Here is a 20,741-nt window from a genome sequence, read left to right on the forward strand (position 1 = left end):
AATAACAGCACCCTTCATTAGGCTGTGATTGGGAAAGTTAGGCCTAGACATAAAGGAATGGATTTGTGTAGTGCAGATGCATGGTATAAAGCAATCGTACTCCACACAGTGTGTGTATGATGGGACTAACTAACCTCTCATTTTGTGTTCTGATTTAAAATAGCAGCTCTGATGCATGTTTAATAGTGATTTTTGTGGATTTATTGTTTGTTTCTTGGTATCAACTGACAGAATGGAAGACATACCTGTACTAGTGAAATGGAGATCATTTTGATCAGTTTCAGAATGGAAGTGGCTTGAAATAGGCCTCAAAGTGGAGGAAATATTTGATTTTTGGCAAATTTCCTGAAGAAGTGTAGGTGCCCTGCAATTACAACCCCCCCCCCCTCCCCATCCTCTTTTATGGGTGTTTACTTGATTAGCTTCAATTATTGGGACACCCTAAACCATGACCAATCATTCATGGTTATATTTTATTAACTAAGAAATAAGACAAAACATTGATTTTTTTTGTGTGATCTATTCAAAATGAAAGGCAAGTGTTATATAGGAGAGGTCTAGGAATGTGTATAGTGAACAGAAGAAATGTTGCTTTAGTGGCTGGAATGCCTTCGGTATTTATTTTCAATTTTGTTCATAAACTGGAATTAATTGTGTGTAAAATTAGCCAAATTTACAAACTACTGGGTGCTGTATAGTGTAGCTATAATAGTTGAATGAGCAGTTTCTTACACTCAACTGATAAAATGGAAGGTATACTAGCAAAATAGCCAGAACTGGCACAGTATGCACAAGAAGTCACAGATGGGCATCCACATGTTGGTGGTCAAGTGTGTATCAGTCCTAAGTCCAAACAAAACTGTGTATATTTGAAGTCCTACAAATAATAAACAATAATAATAATAATAATAATAATAATAATTCTCCATGAGGAAGTGGAGAAGAATCCTTTCTCTATCAGCCATGTGTTGTAAAAGATGACTAAAATGCTAGGAGTAAGGGGCTTCCAATCCCTTCTCCTGTACTAATTGCTAGATGTAAAAAGTAGAAAAACTTTCGTTTCTTCTTTTTTGGGCCACCCCGTCTCAGTGGGAGATGACTGGTGTGCTAAAAATAATAAAAATAATAATTAATTTTTTTTTTTAACAAGTTGGCCGTCTACCACCGAGACAAGGCGACCCAAAAAGTAAAAATCCCCAAAAAGAAAATACTATCATCATTCAACACTTTCACCTCACTCATACATAATCACTGTTTTTGCAAAGGAGCCCAGAACATAACAGTTTAGAAGCATATACGTATGTATAAAGACACACAACATATCCCTCCAAACTGTCACTATCCCAAACCCCTCCTTTAAAGTGCAGGTATTGTACTTCCCCATTTCCAGTACTCAAGTCCGGCTATATAAAAATAACCGGTTTTCCTGAATCCCTTCACTAATTATTACCCTGCTCACACTCCAACAGCTCGTCAGGTCCCAAATACCACTCGTCTCCATTCACTCCTATCTAACACGCTCATGCATGCTTGCTGGAAGTCCTAGCCCCTCGCCCACAAAACCTTCTTTACCCCCTCCCTCCAACCATTTCAAGGACGAACCCTACCCCACCTTCCTTCCCTTACAGATTTATATGCTCTCCATGTCATTCTACTTTGATCCATTCTCTCTAAATGACCAAACTACCTCAACAGCCCCTCTTCAGCCCTCTGACTAATACTTTTATTAATTCCACACCTCCTAATTTCCACACTCCGAATTCTCTGCATAATATTTACACAACACATTGAGACAAGACATCTCCACCGCCTCCAACCTCCTCGCTGCAGCATTTACAACCCAATCTTCACACACATATAAGAGTGTTGGTACCACTATACTTTCATACATTCCCTTCTTTGCCTCCATAGATAATGTTTTTTGTCTCCACATATACCTTAATGTACCACTCACCTTTTTTCCTTCATCAATTCTATGGTTAACCTCATCCTTCATACATCCATCCATTGACACGTCAATTCCCAAATATCTGAATACATTCACTTCTTCCATACTCCTCCTCTCCAATTTGATATCCAAGTTTTCTTTATCTAAATCATTTGATACCCTCATCACATTACTCTTTTCTATGTTCACTTTCAACTTTCTACCTTTACACTTACTCCCAAACTCATCCACTACCTTTGCAATTTTTCTTTAGAATCTCCCATAAACACAGTATCATCAGCAAAAAGTAACTGTGTCAATTCCCATTTTGTACAAGATTCCCCATAATTTAATCCCACTGCTCTCCCCAACACCCTAGCATTTACTTCTTTACAACCCCATCTATAAATATATTAAACAACCATGGTGACATTACACATCCCTGTCTAAGACCCACCTTTACCAGGAAGTAGTCTCCCTCTCTTCTACACACCCTAACCTGAGCCTCACTATCCTCATAAAAACTCTTTACAGCATTTAGTAACTTACTACCTATTCCATATACTTGCAACATCTGCCACATTGCTCCAATATCCACTCTATCAAATGCCTTTTCTAAATCCATAAATGCAATGAAAGCTTCCCTACCTTTATCTAAATACTGTCCACATATATGCTTCAATGTAAACACTTGATCTACACATCCCCTACCCACTCTAAAGCCTCCTTGCTCATCCGCTATCCTGCATTCTGTCTTACCTCTAATTCTTTCAATAATAACCCTACCATACACTTTTCCTGGTATACTCAGTATGTAAACTTATTCCTGGTATAAACCTTAGTAATAGATACCGACAAGTTGGTCTAGAAAGACACGTAAGCAAACACTATGACATATTTATTAGAAGTGATCAAGGTTCCAGGACCGAAACGTTTTCTAATATGTCATAGTGTTTGCTTACGTGTCTTTTTAAACCAAATTTATTCCTCTATAATTTTTACAATCTCTTTTGTCCCCCTTCCCTTGATATAAAGGAATTATACATGCTCTCTGCAAATCCCTAGGTACCTTCCCCTCTTTCATACATTTATTAAACAAAAGTACCAACCACTCCAACACTGTATCCCCCCCCCCCCACTTTTAACATTTCTGTCATGATCCCATCAGTTCCAACTGCTTTACCCCCTTTCATTCTATGTAATGCCTCATGCACCTCCCCCACACTCACATCCTGCTCTTCTTCACTCCTAAAACTTGGTATACCTCCCTGGCCAGTGCATGAAATTATCGCCTCCCTTTCCTCGTTGGCATTCAAAAGTTCCTCAAAATATTCCCGCCATCTACCCAATACCTCCATCTCCCCACCTACTAATCCCCTACTCTGTTTTTAACTGACAAATCCATTCATTCCCTAGGCTTTCTTAACTTGTTTATCTCGCTCCAAAATTTTTTCTTATTTTCATCTAAACTTCTTGACAGTGCCTCTCCCACTCTATCATCTGCTCTCCTTTTACACTCTCTCACCACTCTCTTCACCTTTCTTTTACTCTCCATGTACTCTGCTCTTCTTATAACACTTCTGCTTTGTAAATATTGTGAATATTGATATAAAAATTTTAAATCATTGATACATTGCTTATTGTTGTGTATGTTCATGTTCTACAATACAATGTCCTACTGCATGTGGTCCCATCTCTGTCCACACTTCACTTCTCATGTGAGTGATATCTCAATACAAACTGAACTGCTATGCTTTTCATTATTATATTTAGGGTAAAGCACTAAATCCATAGGGGTCAAACAGCACTTACAGAATGGAAGGCACTCAGGTTTGATCCAAAGGATAGATCCAATCCCTTGGATCAAGAGCCCCTCACCAGCACCAAGAATTAATAGTTAGATACTTGGCCATTTACTGTATTATTTCTTAAAATACAAGCAAAGTATCCAAAGCCAGGAAAACATAGCTGTTTCTTGTATTATTGTACAAACATTTTCTGTCATACACTTTTACAGTACATTGTAAATTTATCAACATGCCCTTCTATGTTAAAGTAACATTACTGACCTTGCCAGAGGTTCACGTGTATAAAAATACTCTTTATATTTGTCATCAAACCAAGTCTCAATGACTCTCTTATAGTTGATAGTAATAAGTGGACCTTTCTTCTTTTCTGCCAGCTTTCCAAAGTTATATGGCATAAAACCTCGATAAACGTGTCCAACTCGGGAGCAAGGCACCCACTCAATGCTACCTCCACACTGCCATATCTGTTAAAAGAAAACTACCCTGTTTTATTCTATTCCATTTTGTTAAAACCTCAGTTGGAAAAAAAAATCAGCATTTTATGCCTTTGTGTACATATGTGGTAGATGATTACTCCTTATTATCTCTTATATCTTTCCAAGATGTAAGAGATAATAAGGAGTAATCATCCATACTCCTTATTATCTCTTATATCTTGGAAAGAACATCTTTGGACAACATACCTGTAACCAGTTTCAAGAATTATTCTACTTTTGAAGCCCAACCTGAGGCCAGGCTTCATTGTTAATTGCCTAGTCAACCAGGCTGTTGCTGTTAGCAGCTCACAGGCCTATATATCCATCACAACCTGGCTGATTTGGCTAGCAGAAATCACATTCTGGAAGTGGAAAATACAGCACCTACACTCTAAAGGATTGGTGGGGATTTTGCAGTTGCAGGATCATTTGAATTATGATGTCCACACATGTCAGGCAAAATAGCTATTGAATAAACTACAGAGACTGTGTGTGTGTGTCCTTCTTTGGGTCATGCTACCTTTGTGGAAAAAACCAATATGTAGAAAATATGTTTTGTGGAGTTATAAAAATAAATAGTAGTTTATTGCAAGTGATGGCAGCCAATATATCAACCATTGGTAATTGCAAAATGTTGACGTAGAGAATATAAATGTGCATATTAATGTGTAACACACATAACAAAACCTAACAAAACAGTTACGAATTTGGAAAACTAGAATAAAAAAAACAGGCAAAATAAATAATAAACATGACAAATCTAAGCAAATCACTCCATAATGGTACCATATTCCTAATAACTAAAAATTATAATAATGCAGTATGGAGTAATAGCACAAATAAACCCACAAAGCCAATAATTAAGAGTACTAATACATACTGTGGCCGTGCACTGAGGCCACAATAAACTTCACTCGTCTTTTCCTATATCTTATTGTCTTTTGTGTCAACATACTAAATTCATGTCAGTATGGAGTCCAAAGAAGAACACAAATGATCACAAAATACACTGTATAGTCTTTTTAATCAACATCTTTCTTTCAACACACCGGCCGTATCCCACCGAGGCGGGGTGGCCCAAAAGGAAAAACAAAAGTTTCTCCTTTTACATTTAGTAATATATACAAGAGAAGGGGTTACTAGCCCCTTGCTCCTGGCATTTTAGTCGCCTCTTACAACACGCATGGCTTACGGAGGAAGAATTCTGTTCCACTTCCCCATGGAGGTAAGAGGAAATAAACAACATGCCATATGAAAATAAAAATCCACTATGGCTATTGAATGTGTGATGAGAAAAAGGTAGCTTATGAGAGGTTATTACAAAGCAGAAGTGATATAAGAAGGGCAGAGTATATGGAGAGTAAAAGAAAGGTGAAGAAAGTGGTGCAAGAGTGCAAAAGGAGAGCAAATGATGGGGTGGGAGATGCAGTGTCAAGAAATTTTGCTGAAAATAAGAAAAAATTTTGGAGTGAGATTAATAAGTTAAGGAAGCCTAGAGAACGAATGGATTTGTCAGTTAAAAACAAAGTAGGAGAGTTAGTAGATGGGGAGCTGGAGGTGTTAGGTAGATATCAGGAATATTTTGAGGAACTTTTAAATGCTAATGAAGAATGGGAGGCGGTAATTTCATGCACTGGCCAGAGAGGACTACCATCTTTTAGGAGTGAAGAAGAGCAGGATGCGAGTGTGAGGGAGGTGCGTGAGGCATTATGTAGAATGAAAGGGGGTAAAGCAGCTGGAACTGAAGGGATTATGACAGAAATTTTAAAAGCAAGGAGGGGGGGTATATAGTGTTGAAGAGGTTGGTATTTTTGTTTAATAAACATATGAAAGAGGATTGGCAGAGAGCATGTACAGTTCTTTTATATAAAGGGAAGGGGGACAAAAGAGACTGTAAAAATTGTAAGGGAATAAGTTTACTGAGTATACCAGGTAAAGTGTACAGTAGGGTTATTATTGAAAGAATTAGAGATAAGACAGAATGTAGAATTGCGGATGAGCAAGGAGGTTTTAGAGTTGGTAGGGGATGTGTAGATCAAGTGTTTACATTGAAGCATATATGTGAGCAGTATTTAGATAAAGGTAGGGAAGTTTTTATTGCATTTATGGATTAAGAAAAGGCATATGACAGAGTGGATATGGAAGCAATGTGGCAGATGTTGCAAGTATATGGAATAGGTGGTAAGTTACTAAATGCTGTAAAGAGTTTTTATGAGGATAGTGAGGCTCAGGTTAGGGTGTGTAGGAGAGAGGGAGATTATTTCCTGGTAAAAGTAGGTCTCAGACAGGGATGTCTAATGTCACCATGGTTAATATATTTATAGATGGGGTTGTAAAAGAAGTAAATGCTAGGGTGTTCAGGAGAGGGGTGGGATTAAATTATGGGGAATTAAATACAAAATGGGAAGTGACACAGTTACTTTTTGCTGATGATACTGTGCTTATGGGAGATTCTAAAGAAAAATTGCAAAAGTTAGTGGACGAATTTGGGAGTGTGTGTAAAAGCAGAAAGTTGAAAGTGAACATAGAAAAGAGTAAGGTGATGAGAGTATCAAATGATTTAGATAAAGAAAAATTGGATATCAAATTGGGGAGGAGTATGGAAGAAGTGAATGTTTTCAGATATTTGGGAGTTGACGTGTCAGCGGATGGATTTATGAAGGATGAGGTTAATCATAGAATTGATGAGGGAAAAAAGGTGAGTGGTGCATTGAGGTATATGTGGAGGCAAAAAATGTTATCTATGGAGGCAAAGAAGGGAATGTATGAAAGTATAGTAGTACCAACACTCTTATATGGGTGTGAAGCTTGGGTTGTAAATGCTGAAACGAGGAGGCGGTTGGAGGCAGTGGAGATGTCCTGTCTAAAGGGCAATGTGTGGTGTAAATATTATGCAGAAAATTCGGAGTGTGGAAATTAGGAGAAGGTGTGGAGTTAATAAAAGTATTAGTCAGAGGGCTGAAGAGGGTTTGTTGAGGTGGTTTGGTCATTTTGAGAGAATGGATCAAAGTAGAATGACATGGAGAGCGTATAAATCTGTAGGAGAAGGAAGGCGGGGTAGGGGTCGTCCTCCAAAAGGTTGGAGGGAGGGGGTAAAGGAGGTTTTGTGGGCGAGGGGCTTGGACTTCCAGCAAGCATGCGCGAGCGTGTTAGATAAGAGTGAATGGAGACAAATGGTATTTGGGACCTGACGAGCTGTTGGAGTGTGAGCAGGGTAATATTTAGTGAAGGGATTCAGGGAAACCGGTTATTTTTATATAGCCGGACTTGAGTCCTGGAAATGGAAAGTACAATGCCTGCACTCTAAAGGAAGGGTTCGGGATATTGGCAGTTTGGAGGGATATGTTATGCATCTTTATAGGTATATGCTTCTAAACTGTTGTGTTCTGAGCACCTCTGCAAAAAACAGTGATTATGTGTGAGTGTGGTGAAAGTGTTGAATGATGATGAAAGTATTTTCTTTTTGGGGATTTTTTTCTTTTTTGGGTCACCCTGCCTCGGTGGGAGACGGCCGACTTGTTAGAAAAAAAAAATTGCTGAATTTAAAAGAAGCTTTTATTTTTCCTTATGAGCCACCCTGCTTTGGTGAGATATGGCTGGTTCGTTGAAAGAAAGATGTGTAATGTTCCACAGTATTGTGCCTTTTTGTTCTTTTAAACACTCTTTTGTTCCATTAGCTAAAAGACATTTTTAAAAGCAAATCTGACAACTTGACTGTCTTCATCAGGAAAACCTTAATAATTCCTTTACTGAGCTTCTCTTATATTTTACAGTATAATTTATAGAAAGCATTACCTTAAAAGATAATTCAAAATTTTCTCCTCCCCAAACCAAAAGCCCCGGGTCATAGGCGCCAAGACTCAAGAAGTATTCTCGGTTGATAGCAAATAAGCCTCCAGCATGAGTTGGAGATCTGAAATTGAGGAATATTTTTTAGGGATATTTGAGTGCAAAACTTTGTGTATACTTTATGTATGTGTATAATTATTTATAAATAATGTGAACATATACATTACATATACAGTATTCCAAACCTGTACATATATTGCATTTTTTTTTTTTAAATTCTGATCAAAAGCTTTTTCTTACTTGTATGGTTCACTTTTATGTATACGGTTGCGTTCCATTTCCATCGGTAGTTCTGTCTCCTTGTATAACATTCCCCATTCAAAAATTCCTCGAAAATTACTGCCAGCGCCATACACAGGCCGATACTCAAATGTGTTATGATCTATGCCATCAATGACTGGTACTGTCATAGTATGCCTGAAGGAAAAAATTAGCACTGCTATATTTTTTTAAACCAAATGCAAAAAACATTCTTAACATACTGTATAGTTTTTTATAGTAATGATTATAAGCTCAGTGATACTAATTCATGTTGTTAGATTATTACCAGCCGTATGACCTCAGTCAGAAGTCAACGATAAAGAAAAAGGGCAATTCAGTTATACTTAAACAAAAAAAAAATACATAATCGTCATGAACTGAAATGCACTCTTTGGTTAGTTTTGGGTTATTTGCTACTACAATCTACAACACTTCACAACATGCTACTACACTCCAAAACAAAGTATGAATGATGCAATTATACAAATGTTCGAATTACTATATGCAGCACTGGAAAAAATGAATACCCTCTGTGGATCTTCATAGACCTGCAGAAAGCATTCAATACAGTGGACGACAATCTCTTGCCCCTTTAACTAGAACATTACAGGGTCCGAGGACATATCCTTGAATACCTAAAATCTTATCTTAGCAATAGACACCAGTATGTCTCCACAAATGGTGTGACCTTGGCTACTCAGCCTGTAGTCATTGGGGTGTCACAGGGCAGTGTCCTTGGCCCTCTGCTCTTTCTCATTTACATCAAGGACCTCCCCAACGCATTTTGTCTCCTTAAATCAGTTCTATTAGCAGATGACACAAGTTATGTCTTCTTCCACCCTAACCTGACTATACTTAGTGATACAGTCAACAACGAACTACAGTGGACCCCCGCATAGCGACTTTAATCCGTGCAAGAGGGCTCATTGTTATGCGAAATGATCGGTATGCGAATCAATTTTCCCCATAAGAAATAATGGAAATCAAATTAATCCGTGCAAGACACCCAAAAGTATGAAAAAAAAATTTTTACCACATGAAATATACATTTTCCTACACACAAAGAGAAGGATACATGCACAATAGTAGAGTAGTACATGCACAATATATATTGTGCATGTACTACTCTACTAAATGAAGAATAAATGACACTTACCTTTATTGAAGATGCAGCAATGACTGATGAGACACTGTGTCCTGGGAGTGCCTTTTCCTCCTGAGTACTGTAGGTCCTGTTTGGCATTTTCTTCCAGAACAGGCCTTATCACACTGTGTATGCCACTACGATTCTTAAATCTCTCAAACCAACCTTTGCTGGCTTTAAATTCACCAATATGAGCACTAGTTCCAGGCATTTTTCCCTGTTCACCTGGGTGTTAGTCGACTGGTGTGGGTTGCATCCTGGGAGACAAGATTAAGGACCCCAATGGAAATAAATTAGACAGTCTTCGATGACACTGACTTTTCTGGGTTATCCTGGGTGGCAAATCCTCTGGGGTTAATTGTTTCTTGGTATTCTCAATAAGCCACACCAACAACGGTGCTACAGCAGCAGCAGCAGCAGCAGCAGCAGCAGCTGACAGTGCTACAGCAGCAGCAGCAGCTGACAGTGCTACAGCAGCAGCAGACGATGCTACAGCAGCAGCAGACGGTACTACAGCAGCAGCTGACGGTGGTACAGCAGCAGCAGCAGCTGACAGTGCAGCAGCAGCAGCAGCAGCTGACAGTGCTACAGCAGCAGCAGCAGCTGACAGTGCTACAGCAGCAGCAGACGATGCTACAGCAGCAGCAGACGGTACTACAGCAGCAGCTGACAGTGGTACAGCAGCAGCAGCAGCTGACAGTGCAGCAGCAGCAGCAGCTGACGGTGGTACAGCAGCAGCAGCAGCTGTACCACCAATAGTAGCGATGGTTGATTGGGGTTTATTATACAACCTGGCCAGCTCGGAGACACGCACTCCACTTTCATACTTATCAATGATCTTTTTCTTCATCTCTATAGTAATTCTCACCCTTATTGCTGTAGGGTTGGCACTAGAAGCTTTCTTGGGGCCCATGGTCACTTATTTTGCAGATAAAATCACCAAAAACACTGAAATAATACGAAATGTTCCGATTGTATGCTTGGATGTTACCGCGGAGGCTGGCTGGTAAACAATGCCACCTGCGGCACATGTGAGGCTGGCTAAGGGCGCACATTGGACGCGTCTCGGACGAAGAGCGGTGAGCGGATTTTTGAGCGGTATGCGAGGCAAAATTTTTGCGATAAAAGCGAGCGGTATGCGGATTGAACGTTATGTGATGCGTACGGTATGCGGGGGTCCACTGTACTAAAAATATCTATGTGGATGACGACCAACAAACTCACTTTCAATAGACAAAACCTACTTCATGCTGTTTGGAAACAGAGTTTTAAATACCCAACTTAACATATTAACCCTTTGACTGTCGCGGTCGTATATGTACTTCATAGGAGATACTGTGTTTGACGTATCTATACGCATAAATTCTAGCGGCTTCAAATCAAGCAGGAGAAAGCTGGTAGGCCCACATGTGAGAGAATGGGTCTCCATGGTCAGTGTGCACCATATAAAAAAAATCGGGGAGCCAGTGGTGCATTGTGGGAATACCATTTCAGTCGTCCTTTTTTCAGCATGTCTAGCGGTAAGAAATATGTGACTTCCCTTCAAATCTGGGACTCTTCTCTTCCCAAGTGATGCTCTAACACGATGGAAGTGTCAATGAAGATCAATTTCATGATTTCGAGGAGTTTGAGACCAAAAGCAATGGAGGAGGAGGAGGAAGAGGAGGAGGAAGAGGAGGAAGAGGAGGAGGAAGAAGAGGAGGAGGAAGAAGAGGAGGAGGAAGAAGAGGAGGAGGAAGAAGAGGAGGAGGAAGAAGAGGAGGAGAAGAGGAGGAGGAAGAAGAGGAGGAGGAAGGAAGGAGGAAGGGAGGAAGGAAGGAGGAAGAGGAAGGAAGGAGGGAGGAAGGAAGAAGGAGGAGGAGGAAGAAGAGGGAGGAGGAAGAAGGAGGGAGGAGGAAGAAGGAGGGAGGAGGAAGAAGGAGGGAGGAGGAGGAAGGAGGGAGGGAGGAAGGAAGGAGGGAGGAGGAGAAGAAGAAGAGAAGGAGGGAGGAAGGAAGGGAGGGAAGGAGGAGGAAGGTGGAAGGAGAAGAAGAAGAAGAAGAAGAAGAAGAAGAAGAAGAAGAAGAAGAAGAAGAAGAAGAAGAAGAAGAAGAAGAAGACCTAATAATAATAATACCTAATAATAATAATAATAATATGTAATAATATGTTCCCTTGAAGCATGGAAAACAGTTCACCCCATGACAGTGACAAGATAAGGGGAGATAACATCTGATAAGAGCTGACCTTTGATGAGCGTAAACGAGGGTGGAGGGAGGGGGGCAGCTGTCCATCTGTCAAGAGCCAGGAGGAGGAGGAGGAGGGAGGAAGAGAAGGAGGAGGGAGGAAGAGGAGGAGGAAGGAGGAAGAGGAGGAGGAGGGAGGAAGAGAAGGAGGATGAGGAGAAGGAAGAGGAGGAGAAGGAGGAAGAGGAGGAGGAGGGAGGAAGAGAAGGAGGATGAGGAGGAGGAGGAAGAGGAGGAGGAGGAAGAGGAGGAGGAAGAGGAGGAGGAGGAGGAGGAAGAGGAGGAGGAGGAGGAGGAAGAGGAGGAGGAGGAGGAGGAAGAGGAGGAGGAGGAGGAAGAGGAGGAGGAAGAGGAGGAGGAGGAGGAGGAGGAGGAGGAAGAAGAGGAGGAGGAAGAGGAGGAGGAAGAGGAGGAAGAAGAGGAGGAAGAAGAGGAAGAAGAAGAAGAACAAACATTTGTCTGTCTGTCTATTTGTCTGTCTGCCAAACTCCCTGTCTATCCGTCTAGCTCTGTCTCAGAGAGAGCCACAAGACTGTGTCATCATCACCTTTACTCACATCTTCAAGCAGAGTATAGCACTTTGTCTGGATTTTTTGGGTTATCCTAGGTAATTTACACTATGTATAGTTGTATTTATGTGTACCTGTGAGACAGAGATAGACAGAGAGAGAGAAAGAGAGACAGATTGAAAGAGACAGAATGAGGGAGAAAGATAATTAGATAGAATGGAGGGGGAAGCAGCATCCGACCCCATTGTTTTGACAGGCGGTAGGGGCAGTGACTAATGAGACAATATGTCATTTTGACAGCTGCCCACTCCTGACTCAAAACAATTATAAGCCACACACTCGCACACAAGACAAGCTTGCTGAAGGGTGATAATAGCAGTTTTATGAAAGTATCTAGTGACTATATATGTGTATATATATTATAGAAACCAGAAGCAAGAAGGGAAGGCAGGAATGAAGGAAGGACTAGATGAAAGGAAGGAAAAAAGTAATGAAGGACAGATGAAGGAATGTAGGAAGAGAGGTGGAATGCCCTCCAGGTAGCCTCCAGGAAGGAAAGGAATGAAGGAAATTAGGAAGGAAGGATGACACACGACCATTTACCTAGGATAGCTACATAACACAACTGCCTGCTAATACTTTGAAGAAAACTGCTCAGACGAGGTGTTTTGTCTTTGCACATAAGATAAGATAAGATTTCGTTCGGATTTTTAACCCCGGAGGGTTAGCCACCCAGGATAACCCAAGAAAGTCAGTGCGTCATCGAGGACCGTCTAACTTATTTCCATTGGGGTCCTTAATCTTGTCCCCCAGGATGCGACCCACACCAGTCGACTAACACCCAGGTACCTATTTGCTGCTAGGTGAACAGGACAACAGGTGTAAGGAAACGTGTCGAAATGTTTCCACCCGCCGGGAATCGAACATTTCAACAAAAATGCACACACACTGATTTTATGTGTGAGAGTGTAAAACACCATTGTGTATGACACCATGTTTTATGTGTGAGAGTGTAAAATACCACTGTGTATGACACCATGTTTTATGTGTGAGGAGTGTAAAACACCATTGTGTATGACACCATGTTTTATGTGTGAGGAGTGTAAAACACCATTGTGTATGACACCATGTTTTATGTGTGAGAGTGTAAAACACCACTGTGTATGACACCATGTTTTATGTGTAAGAGTGTAAAACACCACTGTGTATGACACCATGTTTCACAGAGTTCCACAAGCTACAGAACTTCTAGGAGTATGTTCAGTGACTGTATATTGGTATATATATTATAGAACAATAGTAATAAAAAAATTTTTGTATTGTTTGTTTTTGTAAACAAGTTTTGTAAACAATATATTGATAATTATGTTTGTGTGCTTATTGTGTTGTATACAACGAGTGTATATATGTACATTGCACCTTACTTTGGTCTCACAGGCCACATAAGTTATGTAAAAAAATAAAATAGTGAAAAAAACAACAAACCTTCAAATACAAGTAAACCAAAGTTTACCGGGTGAGCGGCAGTCGCCGCTGTTGCCATACGCGGCTCATTTTCTGCAAACTTCATGCCTCTATATCTCGGTAAGTACTGATGGGAAAAATTTTTTTTGGGGACTAAAACAATCAGAAAAATAATCTTAACATTTTCATAAGAAAAAATAATTTTTTTTTTTTCGAATATTTTGCGACACCAGGAGCAACTTCAGGATTGGGCCCTTCGACAGTCAAAGGGTTAAACAATGGTTGCCACATCACAAGACACACTGAGGGCAAATTTTTAGGGCTACACCTTGACTATCTTAAATTTCAGACCCACATCCAACATATAGCCAAGAAGGCATCGAAAACAGTAGCCATCCTTTCCAAGATACAGTACTAAGTACCCCAAACAACACTGCTTATACTATACCACTCTCCAATTTACCCTTACTTCACCTATGGTATTTGTGCTTGGGGATCTACCATGATCAATCACGTTAAACCATTAATAACCCAACAAAAGATAAAGATAAATATTTAATTTCTTTGCAGAGGTTACAATGTGTAATTACAATTTTGATTTGCTAAGCACAAAGAAAGCCACTATCATGCCAGAGCATTTCAGGCAAACTAATCCTAATACTACTTTAAAACTACTTAAGTCTAGACAAGATAAGAGTGGTTATCTTTTTAATAAATCTTTATTTTATCTTAATACTAATGCGAGGTAGTCAAAGGTGAAGGTTTATAAGAATAATACGTAATCTTGAAGTTGCACGTAACAAATAACAATATTATAAATAATAATTCAAACAGTACTATTTTATGAATTAGCAGATGTTTTAATAGACTAGAGGTCATATAATATTTGATTAAAAGTTGTGTTGTTTAGTATTGAGAGATGAGATGATTTTTAAGGATAGCAATAAACTTGTATGCAGTCAGGGGATCTTTTACCTGTTCGGGTAACGAATTGTAGATCTTCGGGCCCTTTATGTGCATTGCATTCTTGCATAATGTGAGACTGACACGAGGGATGATGAAGAGTGCTTTGTACCTCGTATTGTGGCTGTGCGTTCTGTTGTAGCTATCAAAGAGATGTTTAAACAGAGGGTTTATAATGGAGTTTAATGTTCTATACACATAGTAGGCACAATAATGTGAGTGTATGTCTCTATATTTAGTAGCTTCAAGCTTTTGAAAAGTGGCGGGGTGTGCTCTCTGGCACAGGAGTTGGTGATCATGCACACAGCAGCTTTTTGTAGGGTTATTAAAGGTTTAAGGTGGGTAGCGATGGTCGAACCCCAGGCACAAACACCAGAGGTGAGGTAGGGATATACTCGAGAGTGGTATAGGGTAAGGAGTGTCATCTGGTGTACATAGTACCGTATCTTGCAAAGGATGCCTACTGACTTGGAGATTTTCTTGGATATATGGTGGATGTGGGAATGAAATTTAAGATTATAGCCAAGGTGAAGACCTAGAAATTTACCCTCAGTGTGTCTTGTTAAGTTGGATATTTAAGGTTCTTTTTACAAACAGCATGAAGTAGGTTTTGTCTATATTGAGAGTGAGTTTGTTGGCCATCATCCCAGGAGATATTTTTTTGCAGCTCATTGTTTACAGTGTCTCTAAGTGTAGCTGGGTTTGGGTGGGAGAAGACATAAGCAGTGTTGCCAGTGAATAGAACTGGTTTAAGGAGTTGAGATGCATTGGGGAGATCACTGATGTAGATGAGAAAGAGGAGTGGGCCTAGAACACTACCCTGGGGCTGCTATGTGGATGATCACCAATTCCTGTGCCAGACAACACACCCCTCCACTCTGCAAGAGTTTGAACCTGCTCGATATACAAAATATGCACTCATTTTATTATGCCTACTAGATTTATAAAACATTCAACTCCAATATAAACCCACCCCTCAAACTTCTCTTTGATAGCTACAACAGAACACATAGGCACAACACAAGACACAAAACTTTTTCGACATCCCTCATGTCCGTCTCGCTGTACTCAAAAATGCAATGCACATAAAGCGCCCTAAGATATGGAATTCATTGCCTGAACCAGCAAAAGGTCCCCTGCTTGCAAATAAATTAAGGGCTATAACTAAGGTAGTAGGTTGGTAGACAGCAACCACCCATTGAGGTACTACCGTCCTGCCAAGTAAATGTAAAATGAGAGCCTGTAATTGTTTTACATGATGGTAGGATTGCTGGTGTCTTTTGTATGTCTCATAAATATGCAAGATTACAGGTATGTCTTGCTATTCTACTTGCACTTAGGTTACACTATACATACATGTACATGTTTATTTATACACACTCATCTGAGTTTTCTTTGATTTTTCCTTAATAGTTCTTGTTCTTATTACATTTCCTTTTATAGCCAGGGGAAGTGGAATAAGAATCTTTCCTCCGTAAGCCATGCGTGTTGTAAAAGTCAACTAAAATGCCGGGAACAATGGGCTAGTAACCCCTTTTCCTGTACAGATTACTAAAAAGAAGAATAAGAAAATTGTCATAGCGATTTGTCAGAATGTGCATGGATGTTGTGCGAATGATAAGAAATTGATGATTGTGGATGCTATGAATGAGAAGAAGCTGGATGTCCTGGCTTTAAGTGAAACAAAGCTGAAGGGGGTGGGAGAGTTTCAGTGGAGAGAAATAAATGGGATTAGGTCAGGGGTTTCAAACAGAGTTAGAGCTAAAGAAGGAGTAGTAATAATGTTGAAGGATAAGCTATGGCAGGAAAAGAGGGAGTATAAATGTATTAATTCAAGGATTATGTAGAGTAAAATAAAGGTTGGATGTGAAAAGTGGGTTATAGTAAGTGTATACGCACCTGGAGAAGAGAGAAGTGAAGAGGAGAGAGAGAGGTTTTGGGAATTGTTGAGTGTGTAGAGAGTTTTGAACCAAGTGTGAGAGTACTTGTGATTGGGGACTTCAATGCTAAAGTGGGTAAAAATGTTGTGGAGGTAGTAGTAGGTAAATTTTTTTTTTTTTTTAATTAACACACTGGCCGATTCCCACCAAGGCAGGGTGGCCCGAAAAAGAAAAACTTTCACCACCATTCACTCCATCACTGTCTTGCCAGAAGGGTGCTTTACACTACAGTTTTTAAATTACAACATTAACACCCCAAATTCAGAGTGCAGGCACTGTACTTCCCATCTCCAGGACTCAAGTCTGGCCTGCCGGTTTCCCTGAATCCCTTCATAAATGTTACTTTGCTCACACTCCAACAGCACATCAAGTATTAAAAACCATTTGTCTCCATTCACTCCTATCAAACACACTCACGCATGCCTGCTGGAAGTCCAAGCCCCTCGCACACAAAACCTCCTTTACCCCCTCCCTCCAACCTTTCCTAGGCTGACCCCTACCCTGCCTTCCTTCCACTACAGACTGATACACTCTTGAAGTCATTCTGTTTTGCTCCATTCTCTCTACATGTCCGAACCACCTCAACAACCCTTCCTCAGCCCTCTGGACAACAGTTTTGGTAATCCCGCACCTCCTCCTAACTTCCAAACTACGAATTCTCTGCATTATATTCACACCACACATTGCCCTCAGACGTGACATCTCCACTGCCTCCAGCCTTCTCCTCGCTGCAACATTCATCACCCATGCTTCACACCCATATAAGAGCATTGGTAAAACTATACTCTCATACATTCCCCTTTTTGCTTCCAAGGACAAAGTTCTTTGTCTCCACAGACTCCTAAGTGCACCGCTCACCCTTTTCCCCTCATCAATTCTATCATTCACCTCATCTTTCATAGACCCATCTGCTGACACGTCCACTCCCAAATATCTGAATACATTCACCTTCTCCATACTCTCTCCCTCCAATCTGATATCCAATCTTTCATCACCTAATCTTTTTGTTATCCTCATAACCTTACTCTCTCCTGTATTCACTTTTAATTTTCTTCTTTTGCATACCCTACCAAATTCATCCACCAACCTCTGCAACTTCTCTTCAGAATCTCCCAAGAGCACAGTGTCATCAGCAAAGAGCAACTGTGACAACTCCCACTTTATGTGTGATTCTTTATCTTTTAACTCCACGCCTCTTGCCAAGACCCTCGCATTTACTTCTCCTACAACCCCATCTATAAATATATTAAATAACCACGGTGACATCACACATCCTTGTCTAAGGCCTACTTTTACTGAGAAATAATCTCCCTCTTTCCTACATACTCTAACTTGAGCCTCACTATCCTCGTAAAAACTCTTCACTGCTTTCAGTAACCTACCTCCTACACCATACACCTGCAACATCTGCCACATTGCCCCCCTATCCACCATGTCATATGCCTTTTCCAAATCCATAAATGACACAAAAACCTCTTTAGCCTTATCTAAATACTGTTCACTTACATGTTTCACTGTAAACACCTGGTCCACACACCCCCTACTTTTCCTAAAGCCTCCTTGTTCATCTGCTATCCTATTCTCCGTCTTACTCTTAATTCTTTCAATAATAACTCTACCATACACTTTACCAGGTATACTCAACAGACTTATCCCCCTATAATTTTTGCACTCTCTTTTGTCCCCTTTGCCTTTATACAAAGGAACTATGCATGCTCTCTGCCAATCCCTAGGTACCTTACCCTCTTCCATACATTTATTAAATAATTGCACCAACCACTCCAAAACTATATCCCCACCTGCTTTTAACATTTCTATCTTTATCCCATCAATCCCGGCTGCCTTACCCCCTTTCATTTTACCTACTGCCTCACGAACTTCCCCCCCCACTCACAACTGGCTCTTCCTCACTCCTACAAGATGTTATTCCTCCTTGCCCTATACACAAAATCACAGCTTCCCTATCTTCATCAACATTTAACAATTCCTCAGAATATTCCCTCCATCTTCCCAATACCTCTAACTCTCCATTTAATAACTCTCCTCTCCTATTTTTAACCGACAAATCCATTTGTTCTCTAGGCTTCCTTAACTTGTTAATCTCACTCCAAAACTTTTTCTTATTTTCAACAAAATTTGTTGATAACATCTCACCCACTCTCTCATTTGCTCTCTTTTTACATTGCTTCACCACTCTCTTAACCTCTCTCTTTTTCTCCATATACTCTTCCCTCCTTGCATCACTTCTACTTTGTAAAAACTTCTCATATGCTAACTTTTCCTCCCTTACTACTCTCTTTACATCATCATTCCACCAATCGCTCCTCTACCCTCCCGCACCCACTTTCCTGCAACCACAAACTTCTGCTGAACACTAACACTACATTTTTAAACCTACCCCATACCTCTTCGACTCAATTGCCTATGCTCTCATTAGCCCATCTATCCTCCAATAGCTGTTTATATCTTACCCTAACTGCCTCCTCTTTTAGTTTATAAACCTTCACCTCTCTCTTCCCTGATGCTTCTATTCTCCTTGTATCCCATCTACCTTTTACTCTCAGTGTAGCTACAACTACAAAGTAATCTGATATATCTGTGGCCCCTCTATAAACATGTACAACCTGAAGTCTACGCAACAGTCTTTTATCTACCAATACATAATCCAACAAACTACTGTCATTTTGCCCTACATCATATCTTGTATACTTATTTATCCTCTTTTTCTTAAAATATGTATTACCTATAACTAAACCCCTTTCTATACAAAGTTCAATCAAAGGGCTCCCATTATCATTTACACCTGGCACCCCAAACTTACCTACCACACCCTCTCTAAAAGTTTCTCCTACTTTAGCATTCAGGTCCCCTACCACAATTACTCTCTCACTTGGTTCAAAGGTTCCTATACATTCACTTAACATCTCCCAAAATCTCTCTCTCTCCTCTACATTCCTCTCTTCTCCAGGTGCATACACGCTTATTATGACCCACTTTTCGCATCCAACCTTTACTTTAATCCACATAATTCTTGAATTTACACATTCATATTTTCTTTTCTCCTTCCATAACTGATCCTTCAACATTACTGCTACCCCTTCCTTAGCTCTAACTCTCTCAGATACTCCAGATTTAATCCCATTTATTTTCCCCCACCGAAACTCCCCTACCCCCTTCAGCTTTGTTTCGCTTAGGGCCAGGACATCCAACTTCTTTTCATTCATAACATCAGCAATCATCTCCATGACACACCCCATGTCCAGATTAATCTTTGTAAAAACTCAATATGCATACAAGAACCTAAGACAAGACAAGAGAGTTTAGGTAAGACCCTTGTGGGAAGACGGGACAGGCAAAGAATAGTGTTGGGGGAAGTGTCCACAGTTGAAGAGAAAGTGCTAAGGCTTAACCCAGCAGTTAGGTGCTCGTGGGGCAGACTGGAGAAACAGGAGCAGGAGGCTGAGACTGAGAAATCATTGGTCTTAGTTAGTGTAAGTCTTAATTCTTGGGTAGCTTACAGCAGGCTTCACAGAAGGGAAGGCAGGTGGGGACAACAGAGGCCCCTCAGTTGTAGGTGTTCTTTAACATGGAACATTTGTCAAAAAGCCATTCTCAAACTTCTTGAAGTTGGCTCTGGAGAGGTGGTACATTTTATTTTGTTACCAAAAGTAAAATAGAATGGTTTGATGAACTCCAGAACTTGGGTAAGAGTGAAATGATGTGGAGTCTCATAGGCAAACTTGGCAGATCCAGCACAGAGCCCTATCTATAGCTCTGTGCAGGTCATGGTGTCCTCATCTGCAGAAAATGTGTATAAAGTCAGGTCATCCCAAGCAGATGAACTGGTGCAGGAGTCATCAACATCATCCTCCTCTTCCTCAGAACAGGATTCAGAGGGCGAGTCTATGATGGCGCTGGCATTAGACTGTGGGATGGCAGGTGTAATGGAGAGGTGTACTGGTGGTGTGTCAACAGGCTGGGAGACGTAGGAGGTGGTGACTGAGGCAGAATAATCAGTGTTGTCAACGGTGGAGGTGGTTGTGAAAGTTTCAGGAATAGTTGCTTGGGCAGGAGACAGGTTTGCAGGTGCAGTGAAGTTCACAACATTTGGAAGAATCTTGAGGATATCGGCTGAAGGTATGGAGTCAGGGAAATTGAAGGCAGGCACATTGTTT

At 40.4% G+C, this 20,741-nt stretch overlaps 1 protein-coding gene across 3 annotated transcripts in view; it reads right to left on the reverse strand.

Moving 5' to 3' along the window:
- Nucleotides 1-20,741, reverse strand: part of Pgant7 (N-acetylgalactosaminyltransferase 7) — a 79,936-nt gene that overhangs the window by 18,752 nt on the left and 40,443 nt on the right. For all 3 annotated transcript variants that reach the window (XM_070083017.1, XM_070082960.1, XM_070083076.1), the window contains 3 exons: nucleotides 8,301-8,477; nucleotides 8,007-8,124; nucleotides 3,997-4,199 (listed from right to left, as the gene is read on the reverse strand). In XM_070083017.1, the coding sequence (XP_069939118.1) occupies nucleotides 3,997-4,199; nucleotides 8,007-8,124; nucleotides 8,301-8,477 (498 nt within the window). The remainder of the gene's footprint in view (nucleotides 1-3,996; nucleotides 4,200-8,006; nucleotides 8,125-8,300; nucleotides 8,478-20,741) is intronic.

This window comes from Cherax quadricarinatus, chromosome 1 (genome assembly GCF_038502225.1).
Source record: "Cherax quadricarinatus isolate ZL_2023a chromosome 1, ASM3850222v1, whole genome shotgun sequence".
Taxonomy (NCBI): Eukaryota; Metazoa; Arthropoda; class Malacostraca; order Decapoda; family Parastacidae; genus Cherax; species Cherax quadricarinatus.